Source organism: Sinohyriopsis cumingii, chromosome 8 (assembly GCF_028554795.1).
Source record: "Sinohyriopsis cumingii isolate HCF-2022 chromosome 8, ASM2855479v2, whole genome shotgun sequence".
Lineage (NCBI taxonomy): Eukaryota > Metazoa > Mollusca > Bivalvia > Unionida > Unionidae > Sinohyriopsis > Sinohyriopsis cumingii.
Genome location: NC_142968.1, coordinates 27,271,823 through 27,288,865, shown reverse-complemented (window position 1 = coordinate 27,288,865; position 17,043 = coordinate 27,271,823). Strand labels below are relative to the sequence as shown.

The following is a 17,043-nucleotide window of genomic DNA, read 5'->3' as shown; positions in this document are numbered from 1 at the left end:
TTTTGGAACACTTGACTAGTACAGAAGGAATGGTCTCTACATCCCTCAATTCTCACTCAGATATGTACCCAATGGGACTGACCATTGGTAGGCCTTTTTGTGACAATTGGGAATGCCAAAATCCCATCCTTGTGTTTTATTACACGATATTGTAATGTAACTTTATTTACTGGATTTTTCATTGTTTAGAAATTCAGTTCAGTTCTGTTAGACCTGTTTTTTGTAAACAAGTGATAATAGAAGCTTTTTATCTAATGCGGATCTAGCTCCTGACCTTGATTCAGAATTAGAAAGAGTAAGTGTTGTAGTAAACAACTTTTTTTTTTTTTTATTCTTTCTCAGAGTAAGATTCATAAAGTGGAATCGAGGCCATAGGTGGAGTATGTGACAAATAACATGTATAAATTAGGTTTTTCCAGAGGATTGACCCACATCTGGGCATCTGTTTTGCGTTGTAGCTAGATTTATTATTGATGTTTTGAGAAAGAATAGTTATTAGTGCCTTAACACTTGAGAAGTTAAAGTTTTTTATGTTGTGACCAGTTTTTGGGCTAATTATTTTATTTTTCTTCAAATTATTTGGATTCCAAGAGATTATTTTTCCCAGGAAATACTTGTGGTCTAAATTAATTCTTGGACAAGGAAGTTATCGAAATTTACACAGAATTCAAACACTGGAATATTATTTTCTGTGATTGAACGAAGAACTGTTGACACATCAGTATGCCTTCCATTTTGGATTTCATCGGGATTCAAACTCAGTTTCATTAGGACTTTTTACTACTAGGACTTCTGTTTTTTTAATTCTTGGATTATATTTGGATTTGATTCATAAAACCGTAAGTTCTTTTTCTCATTTTTACCTTGTTTTTCTAGGGAAATACTTATTAAATTTTACAAAGCTTGTTGTCTTCATTTTTTTCTTTTACGTTTTGTAAGAGCCTAAGCATAACAAAGAAAATTGGGTGTTCGTCCCTGGGATATATGAATTTTGGCAAAATATTTTAATTTCTCCTAGTGTATACACAGACAGAAATGTTAACCCTAGGCCCAAAGTGGAACTTATCTTGTGGTATTAACTTGGCAGGATAATACACCTTCTGAACCATTTTCAATGGCATCTCTGGCACTCCTTTTCATATAAGACCTGCTTTCTCATGGCATTAGGAACTGCAGGCAGAATTCTCGAAATACATGACCTATCAGCATGAAAGTTCCAAAAAGACAGGTCAGTCTTATTCATGACGGCATCCTCCTTCATCGCTCAGGACTGTCTCTCTTTCATGGGTGCTAAACTTTTGTCACGAACCCTCTGTCTCATCTGGATACATCAACTAAAGGCTACCTACAAGACCCAGTCTGGGCTTTCAGGTGATTCATTAATATAAACAGAGCCGTTGCAGCGAGGGATATCACGCCTCTTTCTGCTTCTCATAAAAGGAAAGGAGTATTGATCAGAACAGAATATCATGTCCTGAAGTAAGGGGGATATTTGCTAACCATATAGTTAAATAACCCCAGCTCAATGAACTTTTATGCATTAATGGCTCTGGAGGTTCGAGCAATTGCCACCAACCTAGCATGGGACTGGAACTGTTTGCTAACCAACATCAGTCAGGTTATGGGATGGTGATCTGAGTCCACATTCTCTAGCTTTCACCTCTGAGATCTGTCATCCCAGAGAGGCCAATTGGATCTGGTAGGACCTATATCTGAAGCTCAAGAGGTCTCCCTTCCAGATCAATTGACAGCTTCCTAAGACGTGGCTTCACGACTTCCGCTAGATTTGTGGGGTTGGGGAATTATTTTCCCTTTTGAAGCTGTGCCCCAACAGATGGAGTCTCTTCTAGTCGGGTTAAGGAGAAGCTGTCTCAGTACCTTAGAGGACTGGAGATGGTATCTCTGGGTTAAGGTGATGTACCTCCCTCCACCTCTTACCTATTCTCCTAAGCTATTATGATTGGGTAACGTATTGGAAGGAACCAATTTTTCCTAGTAAAATATGTTTCTTTGAAAATACTTACCCAATCATAATACACATACACCCTCCCAGCCTTTCTGCAGCTACTTCTGTAGGGAGCCTGCCCTCCGCTCCAGTAATAACTGGGATATTCTTACACTGTGCCACCAGGTAAGGGGAGATCACTATGCCTGACTTCCAAATAGGTCGGCAGACAACTTTTAGCTCCCTTCAGCTAAAAGTAGTATCTGGGAGGGCTGGATTTGTGAGGTAGTGGTAGTTCTCCTAAGGTATTATGATTGGGTAAGCATGCATTTATGAGGTTTCTGCATGATGAGTGATGTCATTCTTGCTACCACAGTAGATTTTAAAATCAGCTTACACGAAAGTCAGAATGCATATTTGTGTCTATTTGAACTTGATTGCAACCACTGAAATTCCCATTTTCATCCATAATGAAATTTGTGTGATATTTTTATTAATTAGAATTTGGCATTTTGGCATTGGGAGGTAATACTCGCTGAGATATTTCAACAAACTTTAAACACACAGACTCAGTTTTATGCCACTTGAGCTCTTGAGTAATACAACCATAATCAGTTACTATCTTTACTCCCATCCAAATTACTTTGTATCATATATAGTCTCTAATCCATCTCAACAACTTTAAGCACTGAAGCAGAACATGCCCTCTGGAGAGAATCATAGTAATATTGTTTTATGTTGATTGAGCTATTTGGTAACCCAATCATAATTAATTAACATCTTTTAATTCTTTTAAAACTAGTTCTCCTCACACATAGTATAATCCATCTTAACAAACTTCAGACGATGAAGTGAACCAACTTTGCTGACACAAAGATGTTAATTGTTTTACACTGCTTGAAACTTGCATCTCAATTGTCTTGTCATGCTTAAGCCAATTCACAGTCATATGATCATGTTAGGCCTTGAATTACTGGATTTTCTGAAGGCAGTAAGCCAGTATATGGAGTGAAATAATATCATATTTTCTCACTGCCCATTAACATATACTCATAACAATGTGGCCAAGAAGTTTTACTTAGACCCTTGCGTAGTCAGTGGGGTAATTATGGCCACTTCCCATTCAGAATGAACTGAGTTCAGAAGCAGCTAGGTAAAAATTCTTTTTTCTCTTTTATGTCCTATTATTCTTTCAATTGGGAAGTAGATGATGTTACTGTTTGTGTTTTCTGTGCAAATATTCACGAAACATTATAGGGTTTAATGGTGTTAAGCCTTTATTATGAGAAGCATTATTAAAAGTTACAGTTACAGTTTAACGCTATTGTGCCTATCAGACTTGAATTGTGTTTGAAATAGGACTTGTTAAACAATTGCCTTTGCAGAGACTGGTTCACTTCCTTGCTTCTATCTGGCTGGTTCTTGCTGGAGTAAAACAGTAAAACTGAAAACCAGCCTGTTATACTACTTGCTCAGTTTATGCTTCAGTATTGAAATGATGCATATGCCTTAATAACATTTTATCATGTTTTTCCAGTGCAAACTGACACCACATTGCATGCAATGGATGCCAAAATATCAGGTAAATGAGTTAAATTTTTCTGTTGTAACAGATTCTTGAATAATAACATCCTATTTATGGCTTTCCATCTCACTAGTTACACACATTTTTTCCCCATTCTGGACCATTATTGTAGACGCATAGTGGATTCAGGTTTCATATTACCTTCAGTACATAATTGGTTTTCAGATGTAATACAGTTTTGGAGAATACATCATTAATTCTCGAAAGGCAGATGCAAATCTGTGTTGTCCCATTTTTTTATAGGTATTTTTCAATGAAGAACTTGATTAGTTATTAAAATGTTTGCATGTTAAAGGTCTTTTATTACAATATATATATATATATATATATTGGGTACAAAATTCCTCACAAGAAGAATCCCAAACCATCATAACTATCTTGGGACTTGCTTATTTTTAAGTGATACTGTATATTATGTTGGGACATGATAAAATAATTTTTTCCTATCCCAGAACTTATGGTGGCACTTTTTTCCCCAAGGCCATATGTCCCAAGACTTAAGAAACAAAATAAATTTGTATTGAATATGTGCCCCCCCCCCCCTTGCAATAAGGTTATTTTTATTGCAAAGCAATCAGACCTCGGAAGCACGCTTTAGATTCTTTTAAGTGTGCTTGTTTTTTTTGGTGGTTTTTTTTTGTTTTTTTTTAATATACAAAGATGGCCGAGATATGGAAGCTGACTTTGGTTCCTGTTCACCGGAATTCACAGGCATTTTGAAAATATATTGAAACAATTGAACAGTTTTTAAAGTGGCACAGTATAGTGCTTCATGCACGGACATCGACGGCCTAGCGTCACCCAGAAGATTTGGAGAAAATAAAATCATATGACGAATTCGTGAAGGCCAGAAGAGAAGGAGATGATTTCGCTGACAATATGATTATTAAAATGGATGAAATTCTAGTGTACTTTGATCGCATTCCAGGGTGGACTGACGATATGATGGGGGTCAAGAGTGTAAGAATTAGCATGACATTGGGTACATTTAAGCCGTTTTTTTAAAGAATATCAATGCAAAGGTTATTTTATTACAAAGCAAGCCGACCTCGGAAGCCAGTTGTAATTCTTTTAAGTGTGCAGATTTTGTTCTTTTTTTTTTGTTTGAATATACAAAGTTGGCCGAGATATGGAAGCTGACTTTGGTTCCTTTTAACATGGATGAAATTCTGGTGTACTTTGATCTCGTTCCTGGATGGACTGATGGGGGATAAAAGTGAGAATTAGCATGACTGGTGCAGATTTGATAAAATCAGATTTTAATCCTTGCAGTTTCTGCTTCAGATGTGTTGCCTCTAACGATAATTTGTCATGGCACAAGAAAGCTAAAAAGAATATTCATGCACAGAAAGAAAGGATCATGCATGTGCAGGAGAAGGCTTGTGTTGACAACATGCTGCAGTGGATTAAAGTGCTTCACATCGAAGTACACAGTTTTATATTTTTTAAAATAAAGTTTGAGTTGAAATGCATTTTTCGACATTTAAATTTTGAATGATTTAATAGGTGTCACACAACTTATGACTTAAAAAACAATGTGCCCCAGAACATACGGTGCACAAAAAAAGTACTTTATAAATTAATTTATGCTGTCCCATCAAATAAGGTGTCCCAGCATATATGGTAAATATGGTATGTACTTTTCATCAGTAGAGGAGCAAATTGAAAAATGTGATGTTGGTTAATTATTATAACTTAGCATAGTTTGGGGGCAAAATTAATGAAGTCAGTTCAGTCGCCAGTACTTCACAACAGTTGCTTAATTTTAAGGAATTCTGCCTCCTGATTTCCATTCCCCCAGACCTTTTGCTTGATAGATTTTATACAGACATTGTATGTGGCTTTTTATGAAATGAAACCTTGCATCAGTTCCTGTTCAGCATTGAAGACAGTTTCTTCATCTTCAGTTGCACTTCAAACACATTTGGTTTATTCCTTGATATTACTGAATTCTAGAATGAGACGAGATAACAATACTGCATGTCATAAACAATATTATACCCACACTGATTGCCTATTTTCCTGACTTTGGTTTCTGCAGCAACATAACTTGCAAAAACTTCATTGGATTTCACCCAAATTTGGAGTTTGGTTTTATACTGATGAAACCTTGAGTCAGATTTACAGCTAATTTCTTTGGTTACAGGAATAAAATATTGTGGGATTGTGTACATTTATTTCCCTCAAATAGATAACTGATATTGAGATCATTGATCATTAAATCTGTAGATTCATGGTTTGTAGTGACCAGGACAACTGGCACTTATTGGTATACAACCAGTAATAGTGTTTCAAATGGCATCATTAACAAATTGGCCCACTGTGGATTCCCATATTTTCTTTGATGCCAGTAGAACTTCTGTCCTGCTGAGATACTCTTGTTTAAGTCATGTAGAGACTGGTTCTCTCCCATGTTACTCCATATCTCTAAATGAGATTTTATTATATGTCTTTCCAGAGGAAAGTAGTTCCCAGTTGCAAAGACGTCAGAAAAACAGATTATCAGGTAAATACACTCTATTTTTATGCTTTGTATTGTAACATACCGTCTGATTATGCATGGCCTTTTATTTCATCAGGTTTGCAGGTTTTGCATGGCCCATTCTGAATGATTATTCAGGTGTCATTTTACCATTATTGGATAGCTTATATCAATGAAGAAAAATGATACATCTTGAGCACATAAAAGTAAATGAAATAACAATGGATATAGGGTAAATAAGACAAATAAAGCAAATATTCAGCTTATAATATTTTAGGAATAAACAGACATAGTTAACACAGAATAAGTCTGACTGCATACAACATTAGGTTTCACATATCTTAGGGCTTAAGTATTAAATAACCCTTGAACTATGGAATCTTTATGCCTTTTTAACTTTGATTTAATCACAAAAATGCATGTGAAAATAATTATGAAAAAGCAGTCATAGTAGCATACAGCAGGCTATTGGACATGAGCTGGTCACTTGTTTTTGTCGTGTGATGATTTTGTTGACTGCATCTTGAAACTTTTGTGTCTGTAACTGTTGGAACCATCAAAAAGTTAATTATGTGCATTTAAAGTATCAGAGACAAAATATAATACTTTTTACTGGCCACATACTTAAATTAATTTTGGTACAACATACTTTTTCCTATAATATAAGGAGTTCATAATTCCTCATGCAAGTCCAGACATGAAAATTGGTGTGGGATTTGCTCATTTTTTATATGTCAAGTCGAACTGACTTATGATAAAGGGAGACAAGAAAAAAGAAAGATGTAATGTTAAGAATTATGACTTATAACAGTTTGGTAGTAAAATTAATGAAGGCAGATGAGATTTTCACAATATGAATGAAATTTAAGCCAAGTCAGGATTAATGAAATTCTTTTGAAATTGTTAAGTTTGTAACTTTTAGCATTCATTCTGCTATTAGGTAGCCTGGAGTTTATATAATCAAACAATGGACTAGGTGTAGTTAAGACAAATATTTGTTACATGATGTGTGATATATGTTACTGTGAAAGAATTTGTTTTTTCATGGGTACAAGTTTTGTGCTTTTTTCTAAAATTATATTTTGTTAATTAATTACTTTATTGCATTAGAAAAACCTATTTATTTTACAGAATGATCAGTGTTTCTTTGGTGGTTTTAAATTTCTGGTTTGCAGCATTGCTTAAATTCATGAAAATGTAGTACCCATGAAGAATAGGGGAATTCTTAGAAAGTTATATAAGCTTTTTGAGTAACAAATATTTCCTTTTCCAACATCATGGATTGAGACTAATTCTGTTAATTCTGTAAAGCTTTTGCTGCTTTAAGGGACTCTTGTTTATGATATAGAGATTGGTTCAATTCTTGATTACTCAATGTCCAAAAGTGACATTTTATCCATTTATCTTTCCAGCAAATATTCAGCGCTTGGACCCAAGGGAAGATAATACAGATGGTACTGGTAAATGTTTTCTATTTTACTGTTTAAAATTGATTCTTGAATTTTAAATAATGTTTGTAGGTTTCCAGTACATCAGCTATGCAGTATTTTCAATGATCTTTTATGACCCATTTTTGTATAGAGATCATATATTCTGGTACCATTTTATCAATGGTGTATAGCTGCTGTTCACACCTTAAAGGTTTTTAAAGAAAAGAGCAATACTAGACTAAAAATTCATCAATCAACTTTATGATCCATTCCTTTTGTCAGTTAAATACTCTTTTAAGAACTTTTTTAACTATTAGAATGTTTCCCAATTAAAGCAGTAGTATTACCAACAATTTGTAACAGTTTGGAAACACTACAAGTTCAAGGTCAGGCTCATGAAAACTGTAACTTGTCTGCCTTTCTCATTGGTAATATGTCCTGTCTGATGGACCTGTGATAAAGGGAGGAGATGAAATAAGATTATGTGATGTCTTATAAACATGTTTGCTTGTCACAGTTTTAGTACAAAATTACAAAAAATGAAAGCAAATTTTTAACCAATTGAATGAAAATTAGTCGAGATTAATGAATAGCTATTGGGTCATTCAATACCAGATCACCCAATCTCCAGAAAATATTCCCAGGTGATCATCTGCGATTTCCATGAAATTTTTCCAGATCCATATCTGTGTAAATGATGGCTGCATGCAAAATTTCAGTAAAAAAAATAAATTCCTTATGGAGTTATGGACGATTGAAGTCGGGAGAGGCAGCATAGTTTATTTACTTGCAAATTCATCAGCTTACAATGGAGGGCTTTCACATGCTTATTATACAGATATCAGGCTGAAATTTACTATACTACATATTTGTGACACACCCATATATATATATATATATATATATATATATATATATATATATATATATATATATATATATATATATATATATATATATATATATATATATGTATATAGTTTTTTGTTAGGTCTTATATTCCTGTGAGATAAACTAATGCTAAAGGAAAGCAACCTGCTCCTAACAACCATTTCTATTAAATGGACAACATTAAAAAGTTTATATTTATAAAAGGTTTGCTTCTTTACAGTTTTTCTGTATTCTTGATGTATAGATTCTTGTTATATTTGTAAGCTTTATGAAAGCAGTAATAGTCTATACCATAGGGACACTTTGTCCATTCTGACTGTCCAACAAGTTACCAATTTTGAGATAGTTTGGATATAATTGGATTTAATTTTTAAGTGCATAAATTAGCAGCATCTTGCATTACTGTGAAACGTTTTGTTTATGTAGCAAATTCATAACAGTAGATAGCTTTCCTTAGTGTAAAATGGTAGATTCCTGGAGTATGCTGCAAGATTGACATCCTTGTAAACAATTTCCTTGTAAGTCAGCTATTTGTTTTGTGTTGCTTGTGACCTAGTTCCATATCTGTGCTTGGAGATGCCGGTGGTTTTTTATTTCCACCAATATGTTCTCAAATTTCACCATGGTAATGGTTTTATCTTCAGTAGCCACTGAGTACAGTTTACTGATTGTATTGAGACTACTTTGTACAGCTGCAAGAAGTTCCAAATAAACGTTGTATTCAGGAATGTAATCATATCAAAATTATTTTGCCAGCACTATCTGAGAAACTTGTTGCTAATGATAGAGCTCCTACAACAATTCTGATTGGTGCATGTTTGATGTTTGATGTGGTTACAATTCCAGCAGCATCAAGGTAAATGGTTGTTGCCATGGCGAGTCTACAATTAGTATCAGCGACTATACACACATTTGTATTTTGCGAGTAGTGCAGTTCTCTTGGTGATATCATCTTTGAACTGTCAGCTTTAATTATTTTCTCACATTGAAAGCCTTGAGGATCGAGGCTTCTTTCAGGGTTCACCACGGTTCTTTTAATATTGTAGAGACAGATTGTTTGAAAAGCTGGCCTTGTTCAGCTGCTACATGTGCACACACTTCCAGGTAAGCACTTCTCTTTACTGGTACAATCATCATGCATTTTTGAAAAATATCTACTGGGGGAATATCTAAGTTTCCAGCAGTTATGCATTGCTGGGTTTGGCACTGCATTCATGTAAAAGCACATCAGTTATATCTCAGCTTTGTGCCGCTTGCAATCATGTTGTCCAGAAACTGATGCATGGACAAGTGCATCTTTGTTACAGTTGAGATTTTTCTCTTCTTAATAGAATTAAGTCAATGATGGCTTAACATAATTAATGGGAATGCAACTGCAGTGGATTCAGTGGTGAACTTCACTTTGTCACTCTAATAAAAGAGTTTGGCTGATTTCATGCCTGACGATGATGTATGTTTTTGCTGAAAATTTGTGAGTGCTAATCAAAACTTGCCTTGAGTTGTTAGTGGCACATCAGGCAAGTGGTTCCAGCAGTCAGTTTCTATATTTCCCTCATGTAGATAATATTTGAACATATATGATGGTCTGATAACACCATTTTAAAGCAGATGTTCATCTCCAACTGGAACAAAGTTGCTATCAGCATCCTTTTCAGGTCAAACAACCAGTCTGTAAAATCTGCAACACCAGTACCATGTGTCTCTTGAACATCCTGCACCTATAAGTAATGATAAGTCTAATCTTGAACACAAATACCAAATACTGTTAAATACCATGCTGGACAGATGTTGAGTCCTTCAAATTGAATTTCATCTCTTGCTTCCACTGACCCAATTACAGTAAATGTGAAAGATATTACAGCATTGTAGTTTTAAGCAATGATATATTGGCAGACCATCACATCACTGCTAATTTTCCAATATGGTTACTGTATTGTACTCAGCTTTTGTTCAGTTCTGGTCAAGTTCTGCACACCAATAAGATATAATGTTTAGCTGCATCAAAAACATCCCTGTACCATTAAAAACAAGTTGGCTATTTACTATACCCTCATCTTTTTTTTCTGCATCATTGGTTAATATTCATTTAACTTAAGATAGTGCACTTACTATGTGTATTAGGGAGGGTAAGGCAGATAGCACCTGGATGACCTAAGTTACATCAGTCTTTGATAGATGTAACTGACATACCAGTATCTCTTGTTCTCCAGTTTCATTGATTTCAGCCAAGTTCTTTGTAACAGCACCTTGCAGCTTCAAAGAAAAATCATTGATGTGTTATGTTCTCTAGTTTGATTACAGAAAATCACAAGCTCACCTGGATTTTTTTCTCTGAAAACTTGGTTAATAAACTAAATCAAATCTGTTTTAGAGGCAAACCATCTTGGATCCACATCATGGATACATCTGGTTTAATGGCATCCATAAATTTTAATAGACATTTTATCTACTATTAAGAATACCTTCTGTCAATGTAAATCAACAAGCTCTTGTGCAGGTTAATGCTCAAAGTGTATGCAGTGATTCAAAAAGATGTCCACATATGGAACCATCCATTTGAGTTTATAAATGAATGAAAACAGCAATGAATAAAACAGTGGTAGATGACTGTCATTGATGGGCATTAGTGCTCTGAGTTAAATAATCATAGTTCATATTTAAAAGATGTTGAGGTGTTGCCACTTATGCAGTCCATTCAGTTCCAGTTCTGTTGTTAAATCCTGGTCAACATTGCAGGTTTCCCACTTGCATTAGGTATCATTGACACAAGATCATAATGCCTAAAAGTACCTCAAAAATGCTTGATTGAGATTGTCATCATGATAAAGTCATGTTTAGTTATTAGCACTACCTTTTGCAAATCATACCAGGTAGTCAATGACCTTTGCCTGAGACTATTCTGTGAGTAATCTTGGGTTGTCAAAGGCCTTTTCCTTTCTTTGTTCATCTGCGGCCTTAAGACAAGCCTGTTTCAAAGCCATCCCAGATGCAGTATCAGCTGCTCCTAATGCAGCTGTTTTTGCAACTGCTGGAGCTGCAGCCACTAACAATATTGGTATTGCTGCAAGAAATGGAAATAATCTGCAGTTGTGTCACCTTAGACTTGGATATCTTGAATGTGACTTGAAGTGTTCTTTTGTTTGGCCAATTTAAGCTGATCAGTCATTGTTTAGGTCAATCACACAGGGATAATTCAAGCTAAATTTTCTTGTGAAAGTTTCAGTGTAACCTTGCATTGCACTTTTATTTTCAGAAGTTGGCCTTGATTAACTTCGTGATATGATGTTATTCTTAATCACACTGTTGATTCACAACCAGATACAGGTTTTCCACAGGTGGGGCAGTGACCCTCATTTGACCGCCTGCACCCTTCAACAACAGCATATTATTACAAAGTATTACGGCAATGCATCTGTAAGTGCAGTCTTTCTGAGAAATCTGCAGACCTCTGTATAAACATTTGGTATTGGCCTATAAACAACCACAACTTGTGATATGCACATGCGACATGATTGTTAGTGAAGTCCAGCAAATTTCTTATTTTTGATTCACCTAGTGTCAACATTGTGCCTGAACTGCTGTTCAAAATGCCACAAACACATGTCATGGAGTGCTGATACCATGTTGGGTACTTATTTGCCATGAAAATGGCTGAACACTATTTTTTTGTTAAGTCCATGGTGAGCATCTGAAACAACAGTGGTGATGTACCTCCAGTACTTTTAAACTATATCAAAAGTGTTTCTGCAGCCACTGAAGGGATTATCACTTGCATCGTCAACACAAATTTGCAGGCAGTACCTCCATAATGCCAAACTGCAGTATAATGTGACTGTGTTTTTGACTCCAAAAATAGCTTAGTGAATATCTCTACAAAATACCTGAATATGTAACTCAGAGGAATTGCACATAAAAATGATAATGAGTCTCCATGAAGGTGACCTCAGTGCTGTAAAAATCCAACATTGTATTTGGCTTTGGCACCCATTGCAATGGGTGTTTGCACCTGCTGCATTTCTGACTTTTCCAAAGGTATGCAGTTGATCTGCATGGTCAGATCTATTCTTTTAAATATTACAGATTGGCCAGCAGGTCTCATGTAATTGCTGTATCTTGCGAGTCTGAGAATTGTCATATCAGTGTCAGTGCTGCTCAGACATGCATTAATTTCCTTTTTGTTGACGAAATGATATGCGCATGATGCCACTGTTTACAAATCTAACCTGGTTATTGTTGTTGATTTGTATCAATCTTCCATCAGTTTCTATAAAAGCATTACACAGGAGAAAATTATAACAGAGAATTCCTTTTGTCCCTGCTAAGGCTCATTAGCCAGTTATAGATAATACTGCAAACAATTTTTTGTTGCTTCACTCCACCTTCAGTGTCATGTCCATGTCAATTACAGGATCAGATATTTCTTCAGATTTTGACATTGTTTATACATTATTGGTTTTGACTAATACTTTTTTATGGCTGAACCACATACATCCAGACCTCATCCACAACTGTAATCTGCTTCCCATTACCAAATTTGCAGTCATGGAATTGGTTAGATGTTGTTGAGTAGCTTCGATGATAACTTCACTGACTGGGGCTGGCATTGTTGCTATTAATGGAAGTGTAATTGTCTTTGGTTCTACAAACTGTGCTTGAATCACTAACTAATGGAGTCTGTTGAGTTGACTAAACCACAAGCAATACCAGATTTTTGTCAACCCGTCTGCCGAACAGTTTTGAAGTTGTCAACAACTTGCATTGCAACTTGTTTGGTGATTGATGCAGTGCATGAAGACAACGACACAAGCATGTGGTCCACTTGTATACAGTCCATGGACTACATCACCAAGACCATTTCCATAATATGTCATGTACACAGATTTTCTTGCACTAAACCATATATGGATATCACAGATCCATATAAGACTGTCATTATATTTAAATGTCAGGATGAACTCTAATTTACAGTTGTATTGCCAAAGTCTCCCTATGAAAATCAATCATGTGCCCATCCTGGTTCACAAGAGTCAAAGAAAGATGTGTCAACCAGGGATTGTGGCATGGAAGATGCACATGTGCCATGGGAGAAATCGACAGTAGATCACCAAATTCAACAGTTCAGGAGAAACCAAACACACACAAAATATATAACCTAGGAAGGCTTTGCCACCCAAAGCTACACTTGTGGAAGATGCGCTTTCATAACTACCACTTATGGCATCACGGGTAGTTAATTTGAATCGTTAGAGTAATCCTAACAATTTCAGGTGAGATGCAGTACCCAGAATCCTCCCCCCACCAAGATCCTGCACACAGAATTTTTTATTTTGTTGAAATGTCCTAAATATCTTTAGACCAACCAAGAATTGTTCTTAGCAATGACCATATGATGTCAACCTTTTACAGTGCAGATTTAATTGATATGGCAGATCTAAGTGTGGCTCATGTTTTGCATGTGGAAATTGTAAATTGTAGAGTCTTTGCCAGTCCCCAGTGAAATTCTCCAGTGACTTTCTTCACTGAGTGATTCTATGTCGTTTTTACACATTGGTGGGAAATTAAACTTCTTGTCAGGTTGCATCATTATCTGCCAAGAACACAAGTTATTCAAAAGAAGACCACCAAATGGCTTTGATAAGATATTAGGCCAACTGCAATAAACACATAACAATGTTAGTGTCATTTGGAGTTTGTGACTTTACGCCAATGGTGAATGGTGTAAAAAAAAGTCGCAGTGAATTTTGGTGTTGTTGGTGAGATTGTTATCATTGAGGTAATGCTTATGGTTGTATTTACAATGACACATTGCATCACAACATAGATTTGACTATGATTTCATGTAAGATGCACAGTGTATAAAAACTCTTTGCTGATATATATATCATCAGTGTCTTTATTGAGTTCGTGCCTTAGCAAGCAAAATGTCCCAAGATGTATGATACTGTTGGTGAAAAATCACTTAAATGTGGCCTCTTTGAGGACTTCTGGTGCACTGATGCCCATGAATTGACCACAATAGTGTTTCCAGTTGATCCATGAGTTTATTGATCTGTTGTTGATCTACAGACAAACAAGAATTTGGATTCTTTGTTGTCATGAAACCATTGGTTGTTATGAACCTTTAGTTGTCCCACATTTGCAAGCATAATCACCAAGAATTTTTCCCAGGGGGAGATCCTCTAATTGGGAGAAATATTCTTGTTCTTCCACTTTGTGAGGCCTCAGATAGTCATTCAGGTCCTATAGACAATTTGTGAGATTTTGTAATGTTAATGGAGAAAATCATCCAGGTCCAATAGACAATTTGTGAGATTTTGTAATGTTAATGGAGAAAATCATCCAAGTATGGTGAAGCATAGGATCTTTTTGTATTTGTTTAAATTCCTCAAATTCTAATAATACCACTTCTTTCAATTATTTTTGCTTAGCCTAAAATCTCCAATTCACTCCAGAAATACCCATCAGGGACATTCACTTTCAACACGTTTTGGGTTCACATCCTTTGGTATTATATTCCTCAATCTTATTTCAGTTTTCTTGCAGAAAATGTTATGGGATTTGTAAACATTTCCTGCTGTACCTCTTCAGTAAATTTCGAAATGGTGTATCTAAAATTGATTTGTATGTGGGTGGTCGTTGCAGAACATGAATGTGTGTCTCCAACTTCCTCTTGCAGTTCCTCTGACTGCTTTTGCATTTCTGATAATTGTACTGGCATACACAGAACAGATTGTTGGTGTGTTCCTATCATCACAGCAGTAGTGCTTGTGACACTCTTTATTTGTTTCACTTTCCATGATCTTGGCTACAATCTCTTTTCCTGGTTTAGTCAGCAGTGCAAACATTTGCTTGAAGCTTGCTGTGTGATCTTCATGTGCAGTTTGTTGTGACTATTACATAACTTAGACACATTTGCATGTTCACATCAAGTCGCAAATAAGTTCCAGATGATCTTGCGCTGCTTTGTGGTGTTGGTCAGAAGCCGCTGCTAGCCTATTACTTTGCTGGCAGATTTTATAATTGCATATGTTTATTGTAATTGTTAAATTGCTTTGTCAGACATGTTTCTGTTCAGACTCACACCATATTTTTTTTTGTGGGGGGGAGGTGGAACTGAGACTGCCCTGCATTCAATCAGTCATGTCAGTAGTGAGGAAACTATGTGTTCTGGGAGACCTCCACAAACATATTTTGAAACTCATTCCAGAAGTGGTTGTCCAGGTAGGAAGTCCAATAAATGTTTGCAAGACCATGCACTTCAGCCCCATGAAATATCATCAATATATTTTACTAGTCCCAGATCACTTTCAGCATATGTGCATATCGTTGTGTAACATAATGTAGTCTTGTGTCAGCCAAAGGAAAATATTCTTAACAAAACTTGATACGGGTTTACATCACATCAGCTATGCAGTATTTGCATAGTCTGTTTATGACCCATTTTTGCATAGAGAATATGGTTTTATTTTGTCTTTGCCACATAACTGTGTTTCACACCTCCACATTTTTCAGTGAAAGGGTATAACTTCAATAAAAATGCATAAATCAACATTATGTTCCATTCTTTGTTTACTCTTTTAAGAACTTATGTAACTTTTAAAATGTTTGCCAGTTAAAGCCATCTTATTACCAAAAACCTCTTAGAGTTTGAAAACACTTCAAGTTCAAGGTTGAGACTCATGAAAACTTGTAACTTGTGGCACTTGTTCATTCATAATATTTCATGTCTAATGGAATTCTGATAAGGGAAGGGGAAAAAAAAAATTGTGATGTCTGTTAAGAAAATTGCTTGTCAGAGCTTTGGTATAAAATTACATGAAATGTATATCTCTAGCATCTTTCAGTCATGGGAAACATTTTTTTCATACATGCCAACCACTATGCTTCTGGCATAATCTTTACACTTTTTTCCACCAAATTACATTTTATGCTTGCATCTGTATGGATTACACTTTTTTGGTACATAAAAAAAAGCAATAAAAGGATGTTTTTGTAAGTTTTATTATCGTCTCTTTAATTTCACAAATTTGAGCATATTCTTATAAAGATGACTGCTGCACAAGAATAGCGTAAGAGTACTTAACATATTTGCTGTTTATAGCAACTGTATATGACCCATTTCCAAGAAAACAGACAGGTTTCTTCAAATATGAACTTTGACTCACAGATTCATTATATTGATAAGCTACTTAGGTAGTGGACCAGTCTATACTTTTAAAGAAAACAGCACCAGATGTTAAGTGAAACGCTTTACGGTGTGAGTTGTGGATATTATATGATACAAAATGTTAGAGCAGATGGAACTTTCCAAACTTCAGAACATGTCAGATCAGAAAAAGAAATCTGCACCGCTTTACAAATTTGAAAAGAAAAATATGAGAGAAATACAGCATTCAGCGTAGAAAATTATCTCTAGGCATTTGCATTTTTTTGGGTGGGGTGTCATGAAAAAATATTCTGGTCACCCTAGTTAGATTATCAAATTTTGGTTTTCCTGATGGTAGATGACAAACTTTCTTAACAGCATGGTCGTGCACCTGGATCAGAATAGAAATGGGTTTATCACCTCCCTCGTTATTAGAATCAGGACTAAGAATTTTTTATATTTTTGCTTAACCCTATTCCTTGTTTGTCCAACCTACTGAAGTTTGTCCAACTCGGTGCAGTTGCATTATTGGTGATATTTTCTGTTTTTGTTCTCTTGCATCTG

The 17,043-nt window shown here is 35.5% G+C and overlaps 1 protein-coding gene across 2 annotated transcripts in view; it reads left to right on the top strand.

Annotated features, from left to right (window-relative positions):
- The window catches only part of LOC149793186 (uncharacterized), a 105,645-nt gene that overhangs the window by 63,151 nt on the left and 25,451 nt on the right, over positions 1-17,043 (top strand). For both annotated transcript variants that reach the window (XM_089967139.1, XM_089967140.1), the window contains 3 exons: positions 3,483-3,527; positions 5,989-6,036; positions 7,425-7,472. In XM_089967139.1, the coding sequence (XP_089823265.1) occupies positions 3,483-3,527; positions 5,989-6,036; positions 7,425-7,472 (141 nt within the window). The remainder of the gene's footprint in view (positions 1-3,482; positions 3,528-5,988; positions 6,037-7,424; positions 7,473-17,043) is intronic.